The sequence below is a fragment of the Vulpes lagopus genome, chromosome 6, assembly GCF_018345385.1.
Source record: "Vulpes lagopus strain Blue_001 chromosome 6, ASM1834538v1, whole genome shotgun sequence".
Lineage (NCBI taxonomy): Eukaryota > Metazoa > Chordata > Mammalia > Carnivora > Canidae > Vulpes > Vulpes lagopus.
Genome location: NC_054829.1, coordinates 110,370,283 through 110,392,080, shown reverse-complemented (window position 1 = coordinate 110,392,080; position 21,798 = coordinate 110,370,283). Strand labels below are relative to the sequence as shown.

Below are 21,798 nucleotides of genomic sequence, written 5' to 3'. Positions count from 1 at the left end.
AAACCTATCAACTAAGTTATTGTTTTCCTTTCCAGTAGAGAAGTCTGAGATTCAGGGAACTTAATTGGTACAATGAGGCAGAGATAGTCCTCATAACCAGGCATTCTGGTTCCAGATTTCATGTTGGTACTATCCCACTGTAGGCAGACCAAACCAATGTGAATTATACCAGCAACCCAAAATTATTTTCTGTATTTTCTGATTTATGCAATAAATGAAGACTCTTGGGATAATATTTTAATCACTATCTCTTAAGTCTTACACTGTTTGATTGGCATTATTTCCTTCATTAAACTTGCTCCAAATTAAAAACAAAGGTCTAATTTTTTTCTTGCACATCCAAGCAAGTCTTCCTTTTAATAGACAAAAGTATAGGATATTAAAACAACTAAAAGAATAGTAATTAATTATAAATGCCTGTGGTGGTGCACATTTACATGAAACCACACTGAAAGTCACATGGAACGAGAGCCTCCTTTACTTAGGGAAGTAGCCTGAGCAGGAGATCAATAGCTGGAGTTTAATCTGTGGATATTTAAAGACATGAACTAAATCATTCCTAGTAGCTTACATTCTCCCTGTCCATCTGACCTACAGATGGTAAGATACGTTTGATTTTGGAGATTTTTTGTGCTTCTTTTTCTTTCCTTCCTTCCTCCCTCCCTCCTTTCCTTCCTTCCTTCTTTCCTTCTTTCCTTCCTTCTTTCTTTTTCTCCTTCTCCTTCTACTCCTTTCTAAGAATAGGTCTTAGAGAAATACATTTTGAAAAGTCTGTTAAAGTCAAATGTGTTTCTTTAAGATTGGAAGATTGGAGTTAATTTCTAGTTCTATGACACATTTCTATTAAGAAATAGCTTAATCTTTTGAAATGACATAATAATTTTTCTTCAGTATATATTATCTTGAAATGTTCAGAGCCAACCTTAATTGAAATGTACATGTGTATAGAGATGTAGATATTGCAATATTGGCTTTTATTTTGTCCGTTTCTAAAAATATATAAAAATATGTAAATGAAATGCTATTAGAGAAATTCTAAGAAAAGTATTCTATGGAATGTTGTTAGTTTTACCTTTCAGATTGTTATAAATAAAATCTACTAGGTAATTAAATGATAAAAAGAGAGAAAGCAGGAAATACAAGGAAGTTAGATGAACTTATTGCCAAAGTCTTTGGCAGAGCCTTATGTGGGAAAGAGCACTGATTCTGAATTCACGTGCCCTAACTTTGACCACTGGATTTTCTGGTATTCCCTATAATCTCACAAAGATCACTTGAACCCTTTGGTCCTCATTTCCTTTTTTTCTAAAATAGGATGGTTTTTTAGTACCTAATCAAACAATACAACAGAAGAGAACATAGGACCATATGACAAAGTTATATAAATAAGTTAAGACTATGATTCAACAACATAGTGCATTAAAGAAGATCAACCATTAACCAATTATTCAGGCTGTGTTACATTTTTTAAAAAATAAAATGGCATATCTCAATAGTGAATTCCAAGCTAATGATGGTCTTTTAGATTGAATGGCAGAATAATATATTAGGTTTCAGTAAATATTCCTTACTTTTGGTATCTAAGAACATAGATGTAAACATTTACCGGGTTATTAGTTGCCCAGGACGTAAAAGGTATTACTTGAGGTGCTTAAAATTATTGCACAAGGGTTATGTTGTGTGTGTGTGTGTGTGTGTGTGTGTGTGCTTATCTTAAAAAGTCTTGTGCTGTGGCAAGAGCACAGGGCACGCTGCCTTAAAACGGGGTATATTTCTTGTTCTGTGAAGCAATTGTTTCTTTCTATATTTGTTATAACATATTTTCTTTGTGTGTATGTTTGTCATGCGTATTTAAATTGAAAAATATCTAGGGATATCTGGGTGGCTCAGAGGTTGAGCATCTGCCTTTAACTCTGGGCATGATCTCAGGGTCCTGGGATCGAATCCCACATCAGGTTCCCTGCATGGAACCGGCTTCTCCCTCTGCCTATGTCTCTGCCTCTCTCTCTCTCTCTCTCAAAAATGAATGGATACAATCTTTTTTAAAAAATCGAGAAATATATTGACATTCAAATTGGTAATGTCTGATACTCTTAGACTGACATTGAGTATCTCCTGTGTGGTTCCAGCCTATATTCAAAATAAAATAAAGACACAAATTGCTTTTTATAAGAAAAATATGAGTATAATGCCAAAGCCTATCTGATGGGCCATCAGGGATGTCTTCCCCTATATTTAATCTATCTTCACATTTTATGAGAACTAAAAGCCTAATCAATAATTTAACAAGCTAATGGGCATATTTTTAAACACAATGGAATCATTCTGAAAAGGGGCACACCAGCAGGGCCACAAAAGCAAAGATGGGAACTAACTGCTAATATTGAGTGCTTATCTTAAAAAGTCTTGTGCTGTGGCATGAGCACAGAGCATGCTGCCTTAAAATGGGGTATATTTCTTGTTCTGTGAAGCAATTGTTTCTTTTCATATTTGTTATAACATTTTTTTCTGATGAACATGTATCTGACTACTCTGTAAATGATTTGCTTTTAAATAGTACTACAAGGCACAGAACTAATATCCAAATACTTAATGTCCACTTTAAGTAAAAATGTATGCTTTAAAAAATGATTTGAAATTCTAATTTAAGATACTGTATCAATATTCTAGCTATGGATATTAACATCTATACAATTTACCATGACATTCTGTTTGTCATACACGTAGGAAAAGCAAGGAAGCTATTGGAAGTCTGCAAATATTTTAATTCAATTTAGAGGAGGTTGTTGCTTCAATTTATGAATAAAAATTAGGCCTTTGTGTTTGTATTTTATTTTTCTCTTTTTTCTTTCTCTGTTATTTTGGATGCTAGTAACTTCTTAAGAAGCAAAGTAAAATGATATACAAAACAACAAATTGTATAACTTGCAACTAAACACTCAGGATGACAGCCACTTGCCCACATTTATATAATACTTTTCCATTTGTCACAATGACAGTACTTTTGCCCATATTTGAGGATTATCCATAGAGTTCAATTATTTTTCTCCAATTCCTTATTATCAAGATTTATATGTTACTGTATTTAAAGCCTCTCTTTTCCTTAGACTGTAGTTACATCATTAAATGGATTTATTTCACAGGCAATGATCTCAGGTTTGGTGGAAGCATATTGCATCTAGCATTCGGAAAAGCTGCTTTATGTTTCTAATGAATAATTAGACTACGATAATGCCTTCAAGTTTGGTTTTCAATTTTACACTAGATAAAAGGAAGAAATTAGTCTTGTTTCATGTTGGTTGTAAGGGAGTTAAGAAAGTTGCGAGTTGAGGGAGGGACATAAGTAGAAGTGTCAGAGGCAATGGAGAGGCAGCCCAGAGGCTACTTGACAGAAGCCATGGCACCCAGACCTCAGGGACTCCCTGGGAGGTCTGCAGCAGTCAACCCACTACAGACGTTAGCACTTGATATCTTATTCTTAAACTCATTCATTGAACATGATGTCCTTGCCTGTCTTTGTGACATGAGAGATAAAGCTCTGCTTGTCTGAATCATTGTGGATCTCTGAGCTGCAATCCTGTGAGGTACAGTGAGTTGCATCTATAAACATTTGCACCAGTGGAGCACAGTCATACCTTCTCTAGATGATGCTTTGGGGAGTACTGAGCAAGAGTATCCTTACTATATAAGTACAAAAATAACACTCTAAATAAATAAATAAATAAAATGACAGGATAAGCAGAGGCACAAACACTGTTGTGTAAAAAATAGTAGCAATAAATCACAAGCCCGTGAAAAATTAATTCGCTATCATTTCATATTGCACATTCTTTAACTTCCCTTATTTATGCTTTAAACCACATCTATTCCTAATTTATCTTATTCTCCCTACACTCTCTGAAAACAAGCCATTTGTCCAGCAATACAAAAACTAAAATGTTCTGCGTGCACAATAGGTGCTTTTAGCAAGTCAGATATGCACAGTTAAGCTGCGCTTGCAGAATTTCTCTTCTGAAAGTGTGGTCAATTGACCATGTACCAGCACTAATTTGTTTCTAACCAGGAAGGCAGGTAAATAGGCTGCGCCATAGAACAGTGACCACAAACATCATGGCCAGGACACTCTTTCTATTCTCAGCAAAGGGACATTAAAATGTAGAAGCGTATCTCAGCTTAGAACCACACAACAACTCCAGACTCTGCTTCCCTCTAAAGGCAGATTTTCCATTTGCCCTGCATTAAGTTTGATACTTAAAGCAAGGCTTGTTTTCCTAAGAAAATTCTGGATAAATGGCTTAAAACTAATCTGGGACAAAAGTCTTTTAAAGGCATTATGTTGATACCCCAATGAAATGATAATATACATCTGCCCACAATATAAAAATAATCTTTATGGTACCCTTCAAATAGTATTCTTGTTTATAATTTTGTCAGATTTTAGACACTAGCAGGTGCCTTAAAGTTCCATCTTAAAATAATAATGCTAGAGGGCAGGTGGTAGATTTCTAGGACATTATTATATTTCTTCAGGCATTAAGCTGGCAGCCTGGTTTTCATAATAATTTCAGTCCTGAGAAACTGTAATTATCCTGAAGCACACTACTTACACTGTCTTATTTCTTAATTATAATGGTGACATGAGATAAATGCATACTTATTGGGATCAAATGCATATTATTTTGTGGTGATTATAAAGAAGTTCTCATGACAACAATTGCAATTATATGGTCATCAACTACTGATACTATGTTATGTTCTAGAAACTCTGTAATTAAGTCCTGCCAATAGGACACTTCCTATTTGGAAGAAAAAGAAAAAAACAAGCTTAGAGAGAGAGAGAAGTTAGCCAGTGTAAAAATCACTGACAGACGTAGATAGATAACCTGAGTCTGTTCCAATGATTCACATGAATCTCAAATAAGGACATTGTATCAACAAACATTTGGGGTATTAAATTTAAATTTCTATCTAAACAAGCTATGTAAAGAATATTCTTTGAAATAGCCTTTCTCTTTTCTGACCTTTAGAATAAAAAGCTTTGAACACACCCCACAGGGGAAAAATGGACTGGAAATATGATAGGAGTGATATTACCTTCAAAGATAAATCTGCAGGCAATCAGTAATATTCTTTCAAATACTATAATTCATCATTGTAAAAGTTTTCATGTGGTCACCTGGGTGGCTCAGTGGGTCAAGCATCGGCTCAGGTCATGATCCCAGGGTCCTGGGATGAAACTCCCTGCTCCGTGAGGAGCCTGCTTCTCTCTCTCCCTCTGCCTACAACTCCCTCTGCTTGTGTTCTGTCTCTCTCTGTGTCGAACAAATAAATAATATAGGGCAGCCCGGGTGGCTCAGTGGTTTAGCGCCACCTTCAGCCTCGGGTGTGGTCCTGGAGACCCAAGATCGAGTCCCACATTGGGCTCCCTGCTTGGAGCTTGCTTCTCCCTCTGCCTGTGTCTCTGCCTCTCTCTCTCTCTCTCATTAATAAATAAAAAACATTTAAAATAAATAAATAATATATTTTTAAAAGTTAAAAAATTTAAAAAATAAAAATTTTCATGTAAGATTCCAAAAATAATTTATCTTGTCATTCCAATTTAAAAGAAAGAAAGAAAAAAATCTTTAAGTTACCAAGATACTGCTTACATAGATTTTTCCACTTTTTCTCTAGACAGATGTCTTTGCCTTTTTTCTTTTTTTTTTTTTTTCAAAAAAAGGCAAAAGGAAAAAAATGATGGATGTCAAACTCTATGTATTAAATTGTTTGGGTGAAGGTGTCAGGTATATCATGTGTCAAATCTGGAAATCAAATGTCCTGGGTTTTAAATTCTGCTCTGCCTGTGACTAGATGTGGGACTTGGACAAGTTACTTAACAATACCTCTGTCTCTTCATCTGTAAAAAGGTACAGTAGCTGTGCCTCTCATAAGAATTATCTGTTAAAGGATTTCATGTATGTAAAGAGCTTAGATTCATGCCTTGCTGATAGTAAGCACTGTATACTTTTTAGGCATTATTTTATGTAATAGAGGGATATGAAGGACAGTAGGCCAAGCTCTCCCACTTTCCCTCTCACCTTCAACCATGGTGAGAAGAATCTCTAATCATTTTAATAGGCTTTCCTTAGAGAATTTGTTTTACCATTCTAATACAGCAAATGGAAAGAAATATTTTTTCCAAAATAAAAAGGGCATTCAATGAACCTGATAGCTTTAAACTTATAACTTATTCTGACAATACTTTGTCAGAGTATTGTTTTATTTTTATTTTTTTAAATTCTGGAACAAGTTATGCCTTTCTATTTTCAACACAAAAGGTATCCTCTTTGGACATTTACAGTTATCCAATGACATGTAGGATCTTGGGCACAATAGTTCTGCAGTGTATGACCTTTATTACATGGCTAGCATTCTAATCAGGCTGCAATGACATGATATTGGAATGGTTGCTGCAAACCTGTTTTTATTTTCAAAATAGTTCAAACAGTCCAAATAAACACACTAAGAAACATAAACCCTCTTTAAAAAGTCAATTAGCATCCATAAAAAAGTTAGCCACGAAACACTTGACTTTCTATATTTTGACCTGTGGGTATTATTTTTCTGGTTCATTTCATATGTTATATTTGTTTTAATGTTATTATTTCTAACCTTCTCTTACTGTTACTTTTCTAATGAAGTTAATAAAGTACTTAATTATAACATGTTAATTTCACTGAACTATTTATAGTTCTAAATAATAAGTAATAAAATAATTTTTTGAAATACATACAAATATAATGAAATTGAGGAACAAGTACAAATACTGTTTAGGGTAGAAAATTATTAATTTTCTTTTTATGACTTGCATTAGTCATCTCTACATTTAATTTCTACAATTTAGATCAAGAATATACAAATTATCCTTCATTTAATATTTTAAAATTCCAACTACAATCCCTGATGGATTATCAGGAAATATCAGATTATATCTGTGATCCCATTCAAAATTTTTGTTGCTGTTTTCAGAGCAATCAATCTGGATTTTACTTCTTCCTAGTCTCTAATATACAAAAATACATTACCAAAATGCTATGAAATTTTTAGAATTAATATACAGATAGGAAATATTGCAAAAGGATTAATAAGTATGGAAGAGTTCTTTGGCTGAATGCAATCAGTTTCCATGCAAACATTAACAATTTCTTTATTGCAGTAAAAAGTCTTCATTAGACCTTTGAGTCTAATTCCAATTTAAATCTAATTCTAGTTCAGTCGATATACATATCTAAACCAGATATGGAGCAATTGTTTTATTTTAGAACTAGTCTAATTCTGATTCTTCACTAGCAAAGAAGATATTAGATTATTGGGTTTGATGATGTTGATTCTAGAATGGGGAAAGACTGATATGGAAATTAACACTATTAGTGAACAGTGAAGGGGAAAAGAAACAATTTGAATTTCCATTTTAATAGTTTAAGAGTGATTTTAAAATAGAAGTCAAATGTGTGGCTTTTCACTTTTGCTAATCTGTGCAAACTACCATAAGAAGATGCCACAGACGGGGTGGTTTAAACAACAGACATTTATTTTTCTCACCATGTTAGATGCTAGAAATCCATTAATTGAGGTGCCAGAAAATTTAGCTTCTGGTGAGAACTCTCTTCCTGATCTGTAGACAGCAGCCTTCTGGCTGTGACAGAGGGAGAGAGATGGGGGTTCGGGGGAGAAGAAAGAAAACATAGAGAGACAGAGGGAGGAGGAGAGAGAGAGAGAGAAAGGGAGGTAAAGGGGAAGTGAGATGGAGAAAGGAGGAGAAAGGGTGGGAGCAGGGGAGAGAGGATAGAGAGAGAGAGTGAGTACAGATATTTCTTCCTCTTACAAGGGCTCAAGACCTATCGGGGCACCTGGGTGACTGAGTTGGTTGAGCTCAGCCTTGGCTCAAGTCAAGATCTCAGTGTCCTGGGACCTAGTCCTGCATCAGACTCCCTACTCAGTGGGGAGTCTGCCTCTCGCTCTCCTTCTACTGCTCCCCCTGCTTGTGCTCTCCTGTTCTCTCTGTCAAATAAATAAAATCTTAAAAAAAAAAAAAAAAAAAAAGACCTGTCAAGATTAGGGTCCTGCTCTTATGACCTTGTTTCACCGTGATTACCTTCCTAGAGCCCCAATCTTTGAAAAGTCACATTGGACTTTATGATTTCAACATATAAATTTGGGAGGAAGACTGAAATTCAGTTCATAACACCACGTAAAATGATAATTGTACTTCTAATGAAATTACAAGATTAGGTGAGGTCCTATCTAGAGCTTCTATGCCATTTTTGAACTTAAGTATGTTATATTTTATGGTCACTTTTATTTATCTTTCAGATCAGCATTTTCATGACCCATTTGTCGAACTATGGGAATGACCGCCTAGGGTTATATACCTTTGTGAACTTGGCCAACTTCGTGCAGAGCTGGACCCACCTGAAATTGCAAACTCTGCCTCCAGTACAACTAGCACACAAGTACTTTGAGCTCTTCCCTGAACAAAAAGACCCTCTTTGGCAGGTAATGCTAAACATTCTCTCTGTAAGGAAGGAAAGAAAACACTGCCTAATTTGCATTAGGAGCTCTGTTGGATGTATTAAAACTGACATTTAACACAAGGTGCTTTTTTATTCAATTGTTTCATTCTCTTTAAGAACATTTTTTTAATGGATTAAGTGTATTTTTTTATTTTCTGGGGTGTTGGTTGGTTGGTTGGTTCTGAATTTTTGCTATGAGAATGTTGTTTTGTTGTTGGTGTCTTCTCGGTGTTAATCGTTTTGACTCCCACTTAGTGTAAGCATTAACTGGCAGTAAAATGATTAGGCACTGGACATCTAGGGAGATAGAAACCAAGAGCAGTCTTAATCTAAGACCCTCTAGGTAAACCCTGATATGTATGTGTAAACACAGTATAAATAAAAGGGAAAAGCAATTTTTTATAACATGCTTATACAGATTCTGTCTTTACTATGTCTTCACATTTCTTTTAATCTAGCTAATCTTTCACTAGAACCAGATCTATTGGGAAAAGAAAAATTGCCAGTTTAGGATTGTTTTTACAAATAATTTAACTTCATGTGGGAGCTACTGAGCCTCAGTATATGAAAATGTAAACTATTTGCTTCTTAGCAGTTATCTAGGAAAATGCTACCTCTCAGTTTCTTAGTTCTTTATGCATTACAATACATTGACCCACACAATCAATAAGCAGGCTGCAGGGAGCAAATCACATAGTTCCCTGCTAAGCCGTTGGTAGAGAAGTAGCATCATCAGTACTGAGAAATCACCGTGAAACAGACTTTTTACCATCCTCTCTCTCTCTCTCCTCAAGACTCTGTGTTTCTCTTTGTTCTGTAGTTCATGTTACATGCTACTCTATGTCTATACAGTCAGGAATTCATCCATCACATATTTATTGAGCATGCGTACACTATGTGTAAGGCAAGGCTAGTTGCTTTAGAGAATGCAAATAATAAAACATAGCATTTTCTCTCAAAGTCAGGGAAGGGTTTCCTTGCTATTCTTATTCATTAGTGTATATTTCAAAATGTGCTTTAAAACTGCTACAGTGAGTCATACTTTACTCTGATAATTTATTCAGGAACTGCACCATTTGTATTTATGTTGAACTACACATTTTAATTCTTTCACCTTTCTAATAAGTTGCTTGACCATCTATATGTCTGGTGTCTAACTTAGATAAAAAGATGAAGACATCATTATCATAGTGTATATAATCATACCAAGTAGCTGCTGGATTTCATAAAGGCAAAGTATAAATGGCATTATTCAAAAGTGCTCACGCACTTATAAAATTGATAAATCATTGATAGTAAATCAATTCTTTTCTCAAACATGTTTATTTATGAGATATCTATAATTCATGGTATGGTAATAATAAAAAGTATCCAACTTAACAAAGGTTGCAAACAGCTAACATATAAAAAAATGAGTCAATAGTCCCAAGCTCTAATCTTTCTTTTCCTTTAGAGGCAGAAATTTTATTTTAGATGAAGGATTTGTATCTCTTATGGTTGTGTGAGGTTTTTTTTTTTATTGAGAATTGTATTTATTGGTACCAGTTCAATATGAGTGACACTATTCCTTTTGGTAAGGAATAAATATAATCAAAGATACACCAGCTCTGGGGCACCTAGGTGGCTCATCCAACCCCTGATTTCAGTTCAGGTCATGAACTGAAGGGTGTAAGATTGAGCCCTGTGTCAGGCTCTGCGCTGGGCATGAAGCCTGCTTAAGACTCTTTAGCTTCTTCTCCCTCTGCCCTTCCTTTCTCTCTCTCTCTCTGTCTCTCTGTCTCTCTCTCTCTCTCTCAAAAAATAAAAAAAGAAAAAAAAAAGATAGAGATACATCAGCTCCAATATGATTTGGTCAATTAGATGATTCTAAATATTGACTGAATTTTTATTAAATATGAAATACTGTGTTAGTTGATTGGGGGTGTAAATGAAAAACAGGAACAGAGAATAGAACTATTTCTTAGAGAACTGTATCATTTTGAAGATGTAAGAACATAAATGTATATAAAACATTTGTAAGTGCTAACAATTTTGAATAGCATCATAGAGGTAAATTCCTAGGTAGTTCTTAATAAATTATAGAATTAATCAGAAAAGGCTTCAGGGTTCATGAGTTTTTGTTACTGCTGTTGTTATTTATATGTTTAGCAATTTTAATATATATTATTGAAATAGCTTACTATAAAAGTATTTCAATAACTTCGTAAACATTTACTTTAAAAAATCCCATTTTATCAAGTAAATTACATGGTTTCTTTTGATTGAAAAATAAAACTGCAAGAACTTCTCATTAAAGTGCCATATAGTCTCAAATATGTTTAAGAAGGAAAACAAGAAATAAAAAGCAGAAGTACAGTTAAGTTCAAGAGGGAATTATTCAGGTATGTGAGATTTTGAGAACAGTTAACTTATTGAAGCAAGGCTGATAAACTTTGCCAGTCATAAACCAAGTCCATGAGACTGCAAACGGTTAAATAGAGATAAAGTGCATAATAATGTCTGAGTCCCTTTCCCTGGCGGTTATCTCTTCTTTCCATATTCATATTTATAATGACAAACAGAGCAGCTGTAAGCATTATCATCATGTTCTTTAAACAATATGAATTTAATTTAACAAAAAAAAGGCGTATAAGCATAACCAGCATTAATTAAATGTTTTGTAGCCCACTCATCACAGCCCTACAGAGTTAGGATAGATTAGTATTATGTGTCTGTCATTGTTATACATTATCAAAATTCAGATACTTTTTTGTGTTTCTAAGCATGCCTTATTTAGTGTATTTCACTTTTAAAAAGTAAATCAACTGTTATTTTTCTCTAGATTTTTAATTCACACTTTTTTATTACTACAAATAAAAAATAAACATGAATAATGGTGATCTTCACATCTATTTAGTTTTCTTTGGTTCTTTATGTAAATTTTCATTAGCACCAACTACCATATATGTGAAACTGCTTTGTCACCTAATTAAAAAGTGCAATATAAATATCTATCAATGGATAGCATGGTAAGTTCAACACAGAATGTGCCTGGGTTCTCTTCACTGGAAGCTGATTTTTTCAAAGCTATTAAATGTGAGAATATATGCTGAGGACACACGTGGAACTCTCTTCCTAAAGTTTATCCTACTTGGTGTAGTCCCTAGTGAGTAAGATTCTTTAAAGTATTCTCACGGGTTCCTGTTAATTCATATCCCTTTTTGTTTTGGAAGAATAATCACTATGAAGCATGGAAGAATAGGATTTCCCCTCCCCCCTCTTTTTTAAAACTCTCATTATAGAAACTCAAACCACAACATGGAGGCATTTAGAAGGTCAGATTTTTGCACATTCGCTAATCGATGCTTTTAAGCTCTCAAGCTGTCAGGTTAGCTCAGCCTCAATCTTCACTCAGCCACTCCAGACTCTCACTATCAACAAACATGCCAAGTATGATGTGGATTTCTGCTTGCCTGTGTGACCAAGGGAATGCTCAAAGAGCTGCAGTTTCTTTCTCTACATGCCAGTATCCCCAGGATTAAAGAAGTAGGAAAGAAAATCACAGGGTTCTAACCTGAGGAGGTTAGCACCTTTGTTGACTCTAGCTGTGAAATCATCCAACTCCAGCTTAGAAATGATGAGATTTGGACATCTGTGACATAAACAAATCCCTAGGTCTAGCACCATACACATTGTAGGTTCTATTATTATAATGTCTGTTAAAGGAATAAATAAATTCTACCACAGAGAATTTTAGATTATAAGAATAGGAGAAGAAGTTAGAGACATCCAGCCCAGCATATTTATTTTAGAGAAGACATAGGTGACACCTTGGGAAGTGAAATATCTTGTTCTAAGTCACTAGGATTATTATGGACAAGTCAGGAGTAAAGCTCACGTTTTCTTATTCCGACTCCAGTGTAGTTCCAGCCACACATCAAGATGGTAGTTTTACATTCAGAAAAATAAATCTACTGCTATCATCGACCTTCTCTGTAGGATGAAATTTCAGGCATACCTTGTTATTTTAGAAGAATCTGGTGATGTATTCAGAGTGAATTTGTTTGACCTACACTTTTGAAGTACCTACATAATAGAAAGGTCTTTGCTTTCATAGAACTTACAAACCATATTAGCTCTTAGTTATGTGAACAAAATGACATTATAAGTTTGTTTTCATATTTATTCCTCTTTTCTACTCTCTACCTTATTTATGACTCTATTATTGCACTTACTATATGGTCTTGCAGACACTTTTGCCTGTCATATACCAGCTCATGCAAACTTTAAGATGTGAGAATATGTTTATTCATGCTTGTAACCTAGAACCTAGCATAGTACCATAGCTATTGTCATTAAAATCTCCTGAATGAGGACAGCCCCAATGGCCCAGCGGTTTGGCACCACCTTCAGCTCGAGGTATGATCCTGGAGACCCAGGATCGAGTCCCACGTCAGGCTTCTTGCATGTAGCCTTCTTCTCCTTCAGCCTGTGTCTCTGCCTCTCTCACTCTCTGTGTCTGTCATGAATAAATAAATAAAATCTTAAAAAAAAATCTCCTGAATGACTAAGTGAAAGCAGAGGTATGGGCTGTGCACAAAGAAGTCAAAGTGGCACACTTGTTTCTTAGAGAACGGTAGGGATCCAAGAGAAGAAGTAGGGATCCAAGGGAAATAACCTCAAAAAGCACATACAAGTCAGTTGGGAAATCTTTGGATACTATCAGAGTAATCTGGATGTGATTGGCAACAAAGAGCAAGTATGTGTAAGTTCTGAAGATGAGTAAAGTAATTTCAAAAAAAAGATTAACCAATAAAGTTTATACCAGAAACCTTTTTTCCAGGACAGGTAAGAACAGGGAGATACTAATGTTAGGACAATAATCCAGCCATGAGAGAGGGAAACCCTGAGTAGCTTCATGGTTGGGAAAAAAGTGGGACCTTTGAAGAAGTGGTAGCTGTTTGTGAGACACTGAGATAAAAGGAAAACTGATCTGCAAGTAATCACCCCACAGCCAGGAAATAAGAGTTCTATAATTTATTATTTTTTATTTCCATTTATTCATCTTTTAGCCTTTCCAGTGAAATAGCCAGAATAGTTTTTTATCACTTCGTAGATGGGAGAGTAGAGGCATGACATTATCATTATCTTACATATTTTTCCCTAATCACACTTTGAATTAATGTATTTGTTATATTTATCTTCCTAACTCAGGCTAGTATTTAAACATTTCAAGAATACTTCCCAAATATGTAGGTAATTCCTCATGATTTTATTTTTTTAAGATTTTTAAAAATTTGTTGAGAGAGAGGCAGGGGAACATGAACATAGTGGGGAGGAGCAGAGGCAGAGGGAGAAGCAGACTCCCTGCTGAGCAGGAAGCCTGATGTGGGGCTTGATCCCAGGACCCTGGGACCATGACCTGAGCTGAAGGCAGATGCTTAACTGATTGAGCCACCCAGGGGTCCCTAATTTTTTAATTTGAAAATGAAGTACTTCCCTATTTGGCTATATAAGGCTATCAGACATTCTGACATCCAGAAACGGTGAAATAAGTCATGGATTTTGTGTTTCCTATCAAATAGTTGCAAATATGATATCATCACGTGTCAAATTCCCCATACAAATAACTTAGTGAGGTTTAGTAATAGAAAAACTACTTGTTGGGACACCTAGGTGGCTCAGCGGATGACTGTCTGCCTTTGGCTCAGGGCTGTGATCCTGGGGTCCTGGGATCGAGTCCCACATCAGGCTCCTTTCAGGGAGCCTGCTTCTCCCTCTGCCGTGTCTCTGCCTCTCTCTCTGTGTTTCTCATGAATAAATAAAAAAATTCAAGTAAAAAGAAAAATTACTTGTAGTAGTGCCATAAAATAAATAATAAAATAAAATAAAATGCTATATATACTTTCATCCTTTCTGAATCAAAATCATCATAAAACATAGAGTTTGCAGACCTAATCCAAATATAACAACAAAAAAACCCTGAATCTTCTGTGTTTGTGCCTTATAGATATGTCTGATAACTTATGTTGTACTGGAATACACTATATTAGGCCAACCTATTTTTTTTTTAATTTTTATTTATTTATGATAGTCACAGAGAGAGAGAGGCAGAGACACAGGCAGAGGGAGAAACAGGCTCCATGCACCGGGAGCCTGACGTGGGATTCGATCTCAGGTCTCCAGGATCGCGCCCTGGGCCAAAGGCAGGGGCTAAACTGCTGCGCCACCCAGGGATCCCTAGGCCAACCTATTAATAAGAGTTTTAAAATACATTTTTAACTGAGTTGGCTATCCAGATTCTCTGACAGGATATTCATAAAACCATAAATAATAACACAAGGTACTATATGCAAGAATATGCAGTCTTCTGTTTGAATATACTCAGAGTTTCAGAGTAAGCCTCTCATCTCCTAGGGTCAGTTTTACTACAAAAATATTTCATGTGAAACTGCCAATGGTATCAATTTATTTAAATCAACATGGGTATAATGTGGTGACAAGTGCATAGATGTTTAAGGTAAATCAGAGGTCCTTTGTGCTTAAAGCAGCTTTCATGGAGCTGTTACCTCAGCACAGCTGTTACCCCGGACAGAACCACAGGTCCTTTTCAACCCATTCCCACCCTCAGAAGTAGGCATTTACGCTTCTCTGTCTTCAGACTACTTTAGAAGGAAAGTTTGGTTAAGAAATCAAACTATAAGTGTTACAGGAGTTCTGTGGAGAGAGCATTCATTATAAATCAGTGTGCACTCAGAAAAGAAAGGCTTTTCCAAGGAGTTGATGGCTAGCTGGGTTTTACATAGTGTGCAGAGCACAGTCAAGCTTTGTAAAGATGGTGTGTGTCTCAGAGTTTCTCCATAAGGATTTGCTGATTGAAACACTGAGGATAAACATCCATGGCCTATTAAAATTCCTCATCAGTGTATGTGAATTGTATTAGGCTTAAATGACATTGAGAAACAAAAAATTGAAAGTCACCCGCCTGTGTAAAACAGATTGGAAAAGGATTTTGTTTTAAAGACATGTACATGGCAAAACTTGGTAAGCAGGAGAACTTTTGAAACGACACAACCAGATAGGAAGCAAGAAGTGTAATTTTAAAAGAAAAGCAAATACATCTTTCATAGAATTCTCCTTTAAACAGTGAGGTCAAAACAGCAGAAGGCGAGCAGAGAGGAAATGAAGAGGAAACCAATAACCTCTGAAACTTTTGTAATTAACAAAATAATCCTATCATGACCACTGGGCATTTTTAAGGTCCGCTATTAAAGTCTAGATGTGTCCAAGTTATCTGGAATAGGCACATGAGAGGGGATAATCAATCTAATTGATAATTCCATGGTGTCCTTGTCAGTGAAGGATGTGGAGAAGCAATGAGCAAAGCAGATTTTTAGTAGAGAAAAGGCAATATAGGTTGGAATAACTAGATCTAAGGAGAACAAAAACTATTTTCGTGTATTCTATACAAATATGAACCTCACTGTGATTTTTTAAATATGTATTTTAGCATGATTATGAATTTGAAAATTTTACTTAATTGGAAAGGAAGAATCTGGGTTTTCATCAGAATTTACTCCCCTTTCTAAGACTGGTCCATCACCTCAGGGAATCTTCTCTCCACCTCTCTTTTGTCTACTTAAAAGTAAATCGGCCTCACCTCATCATATATTCTCTGTACAAAACCACCTACATTCCCTTTACCTGGGTTACAGCTGAGTTACATGCATTTTTACCAGACAGGCAGTGTAACTCTAAAATGCCTAAAGCAATTTTAACTGAAGGGTTTTTTTTTTTTTTAAGTTTCAATATATCTCTACTGCTAAATACTTAAAACAGTAAATTATTGTTTATGGCAGTTTCAGATATTCAGGGAACAATCAAATTAGAAAATGAAAAAGAGTATAATTGCTTTATAATTTTCTGACTTTTGAAATTAAAATAATAGCAATGGAACCAAGTATGAAAGTGCAAAAAGATGCTTTGCTTTTTCTTGGGAAGACCCTTTGACCCTCATAATCACTGTCAAACCCTCTTTCTCTAAATCTCTCTCTCTCTCTCTCTCTCTCTCTCTCTCACACACACACACACACACACACACACGTGCACGCAATATTTAGATGCAGAGACAACCCCAGCTTTGGATTCCAAATTTGAAACTGACTTGCTGTGTGACCTTCTGCAAGGCCTAAATAAAACACCTTGCATCTCAGCCCCCTCAGGTGTAAAGAAGGGATAATGATATCTATCTTGCCAGGTTGCTTTGAGGATTAGAAATAATCTATGCCAAGCAAGTGCCTGGAATATAGAAGGTGATCAATAAAGGTTAGATATTAAGTTAACTGTTATTCAAATAATTCAGATGATAGAAATAAAGTCAGAGTAGGACAAATCTAAATAAACATTTTCAGAGTATAAAATAGGTAATGCAAACATCCTGTTAATAAAGTTATGATTAACAGACACAAGGGGAAACATGCAGTAAAAGAGGTGAAAGAAATAAAAATGGGCATCTGGAAGGTCTTAAAATAGCATAACATAGAAGGAATGCAGTTATAAAGACAGGCAATCTGCCTAGATTGAGGTATACCAATGCCACCAACTGTAAAATACGAACAGGAAAAACGGTAGTGTAAATTGAATCGTTAGTAGTAAAAGCATTTCGAACAGCAAGTGTTGTAACAGCATCCAGGTAATTTTGTTTGATAGTTTACTTTTATCAGTATAATTTCTGGGGAAAGCACAACAAGAAATAACTAGTGTCTTTACCAAAAAATGGCATCTTTACCCATGTTCTGTATGTTAAAGAGAACTCTTTTCAAGTCTTATTTTGAATTTGCCCATTTCTGTGAATGTTTTATTTCACTGGTTTTGCATGCAGAAATCTGAATGGCAAAGACATGTGTACTACAGTAAAGAAAATAAGTGGCCTAGTTGAACACAGAGAACCAGAAAGATCTCACAAGAGACCCTTTCAGCAGTGGCAGTGAATAATTGATCAGTTTGTTCATCTGTCTTTGCTAAGCATAAAGTAACCATTTGAGCAAATGAATTGAGCATTTAATCTGAGATTTGTTCTTCATTGGGTTATGTGTGGGGAAACTTGATAAGTGTAGGTCATGGGAACCCTTATCCAATTGTTTAATATATAAAATACAGTTGAAAACTAAAGTTCTTTACAAAGGAAGCAGTTAAATAATATGAGAATAATGTTTAAGATATAAAGTGATGACTTAAGGAAATAGCAAAAACTAGCTTGTGGGGCCCCCATGAAAAACATCATTGGAGATTGCAGACATGTTATTTTTGTGGGAATTTTGGAAGTATAATGTCTGCACAGTTCCTATCATGTTAGTTTTCAAACATATATCAGAATCTGTCTATGCCTATTATGAAAGACTTACTGTGCCTGTCTCAAGTCATTCAACCTGTATTTATCAAGCACCTGTTACGTATTATATTAGACAGAGCTCCTCAAAGAACTTACATTCTACTTGATACAGAATTATTATAAATATAAATGCATTTTATATGTAACATAAAATTACTGTAAATACATACTTAAATAGAATAACTTCAGGTACTGAAATACAATGAAAAAAAATTACCAGAAGCTATCATAGAAAGACAGGAGTGGGAGGAAGTGCTTTGATCTGGTCATCAGGGAAGGCCTCTTGCATAGGGTGATATTTCAGTTCAGACCTGAGTGATGACAAGTGCTAAAACAATAAATTGGATGAATGCAGGAGCCAGACAGGAAGCATACTCAAAAATAAATTGAGTTGGGATTACATAGGGGTCTTTGGGTCTGGTAGGACAATCTATATTCTCAAGTTTGCCTAAAGAAACTCTAAGCTATTTCCCTATCAGGTAAGTCATACATTCCAGGAATCTAGTCACCAAACTGAATTTGTCCTGAGAAGGGGTAGCCATCTTAGGGTCTAGGGTTCTGACAGTAGACCAGGAAGTCTGCTCTCAGGATGGATATCTATAATAAACCAGTCCATCAGCAACAGTATCTTCTTTCTGTTTCTTCAACTGACTAATCTGGACAAAGAAAAAAAAAGGGGGAGTCACTAACATGGGATCGCATAATAATCACTCTCTTTTACAGAGAACAATTTAATTACTTAAAGTATATTAACTCCCTTAATATCCTCAATAATCATGTGAGGTAGATGCCATCAATCATTATTTTCTTTATAAGGAAACTAGGGCACAGAGAATTTAGGAAAATTCTGTAAGACACAGAGCTCCTGAGCTCACACTCTTAACAACTCCTGAGCTCACACTCCCTCCTGAGCTCACAGTCTTAACAACTGGGCTATGCTAGCCCTCTAAAATAAATAGGGAAGGTTATTGGGATATATTAGCTTAGAGTAGACTAATAATTTGTGAGATTTTTATTATGGATTGGTAAAAAGAAATAAGAGCATTCCACAGAAAAATAAATTGTTTAAATAACTTCAAAGAATCAGGTGCAGACATGAGTATATCTATAAAAGTGAATACAGTGTAGTTGAAACATTAAGTTGGTTTGGGCAATTTTATTTTTTCTTTTTAATTGAAGTATAGTCGTCACAGTGTTAAATTAATTTTGAGTATACAACATAGTGATTCCACAGGTCTGTGCATTATGTTAAGCTCACCACAAGGTTAGCTACTATCATCCTACACTATTACAATACCATGCTGTGCCTTTTATTCCTGTGACTTATTCATTCCATAACTGCAAGCCTATACTTCTCACTCACTCCCTTTCACCGATTTTTTCCCACTATGCCAGAAGGCAAGCATCTATTCATTCTTTATATTTATGGGTCTGTTTCTGCTTTTTTGTTGTTCATTTTATTTTTTAGATTCCACTTATAAGCAAAATCATATGGTATTTGTCTTTCTCTGATTTACTTCACTTAGCATAATACCCTCTAGATCTAGCCATGTTGTCACAAATGTCAAAATCTCATTATTTTTTATGACTTGGTAATATTCCATTGTATGTACATGCCACATATTCTCTATACATTCATCCATCAATGGACACTTAGGTTACTTCCATATTTTGACTACTGTAAATAATGATGCAGTAACCATAGAAGTCATATATCTTTTCAAATTAGTGTTTTTGTTTTCTTTGGGTAAATACCCGGTAGTGGAGTTATTGGATCATACAGTATTTCTATTCTTACTTTTTTGAGGACACTCTATACTGTTCTCCACAGTGACTGTAACAATGTAATTACATTCCTGCCAACAGTGCCCGAGGGTTCCTTTTTCTCCACGTCATCACCAACATTTGCTATTTCTTGTTTTGGATTTCAGCAGTTCTGACAGGTGTAAGGTGATAGCTCATTATAACTTGATTTGCATTTCCCTGATAATGAGTGATGTTGAACACCTTTCCATGTGTCTGTCTATTGGCCACCTGTATGTCTTCTTTGCAAAAGTGTCTGTTTAGGCCCTCTGCTCATTTTTTAATCAGATTTTTTTTTGCTGTTGAGTTGTATAAATTCTTTATATATTTTTAATATAAACATATTATCATAATTTCATTTGCATATATCTTCTCCCATTCAGTAGATTGTCTTTTCATTTTGTTGATAGGTTTCTTTGCTATGCAAAGACTTTTTAGTTTGGCATAGTCAGAATAATTTATTTTTGCTTTTGTTCCCCTTGCCTGAGGAGACATATCTAGAAAAATGTTGCTAAGGCCAAAGAGATTACTGCCTGTTTTCTTCTAGAAATTGTATGGTTCCAGGACTCACATTTAGGTTCTTAATCCATTTTGAATTTATTTTTATGTATGGTGTTAACAACATGTTAATTCAGAGCATTGCTACTCAAAGTGTGGTCCATAAACAAATGGGCTTAAACTGTTTGTTGCTGATTTTCCATGAGATAGGAAATTTGTGCCAACATGTAAATCAACTATATAACTGAGCACACTGGCTGCTTCAGCTGGAATTTTGTTTTTTACTTATAGAAGGATGTTCTTACTGAAGTAAGCAGTTCAATAATTCACATTCTGACACAAGTTCCTTACCTTCTTGTAGACAAGTCCTTTGAAACACGTTGACTTAGTGAACAGGCAAGATTACTATAATGATGACATTCCAAACAGTAAATTGACTGAATAAAATAGATATGTATTACTCACTTATACAACTGTCTAAAAGTGGGCAGGCCACTTAGGAGAGTTAAGATAGCTCTATTCCACATGGTCATCCAGTGCCCCAGGTCAGCAGTTATTCAACATCTCCAAGTCCAAGGCACATGCTATAATTGTAGCCATTTTACAGCTGATAGTTGGTAAGAAAGGGGAAATCTAGGGATAGTGGTTTTATCTTTATGTAGATACTTTATATCATTTTGGCTTTTTTTCCTTTGGATTGAAATGATTCACATGAGGAAAGCTTGAATCAAAAGTGAATGTGAAACATAGTCTCTAGCTGGAAATTTACAAACTGTGCAAAATAGGGAATGTTTTATAGCTGAAGGACTAGATAGTTTACCCCTCTCTGCCATAGTGAAAATTATGATTAGAGAACTAAACTGAAGCTAGACTATTGAGGATTTGAGATTTAACACTAAATAAAATAATGGCAGAAAATAAAGACACTGGTAAAAATAAAATAAAAATTCATTTATTATGCAAGAAAAAATGTGAAGTTTATTTACTTGTAATTAACTCCTTTTATCACAGTTTCTACAGATGAATTCATAGAAAAACCCAAGATGTATAGCCTAACTTTTCCAAAATGAATTCTCATATAACACAGTTGTCTTTATATGATATTGGTCTTTTTATATTACACTCCACTCTTGTTCCAATGGAAGATGGGGATGGAAAATGCATTAGGATCAAGTCTGAGATAAGAAATTTTGCCAAATGATTTATTGAAAAGATGCTTTCAGGAAAAGCCTATAAGGGAAAAGGTGAAACAGGAAAGAGAAGAGGAAACAGCCCATGTGGGCAGAGGAGGAAAATCCATACTCTGAATATGTGTGAGCAGAGGTTAGGATGAATCACTGCCTTTTTCAAAATGGAAATGTCCAATATAATTAATCAATTTTCCACTAAGTGGTAGGATAGTGCTATTTCTGGGATTTAGAACTGGTATGTTACTGACAAGTCAGATATTCAACAGTGGCTGTAACTAGAGCAGACTTAGGAGAAGGAGGCCCATGAATGGCATCCATCTTGCTATTGTGGCTTCTCCATTCATGAATCCATTACTTCAGCAATGGGTTAGCCAAGGATAGACAG

General features: G+C 35.2%; 1 protein-coding gene across 2 annotated transcripts in view; it reads left to right on the top strand.

Moving 5' to 3' along the window:
• The window catches only part of LOC121492389 (bifunctional heparan sulfate N-deacetylase/N-sulfotransferase 4), a 253,474-nt gene that overhangs the window by 205,520 nt on the left and 26,156 nt on the right, over positions 1 to 21,798 (top strand). For both annotated transcript variants that reach the window (XM_041757611.1, XM_041757610.1), the window contains exon 6: positions 8,353 to 8,535. In XM_041757611.1, coding sequence (XP_041613545.1) covers positions 8,353 to 8,535 — 183 coding nt within the window. The remainder of the gene's footprint in view (positions 1 to 8,352; positions 8,536 to 21,798) is intronic.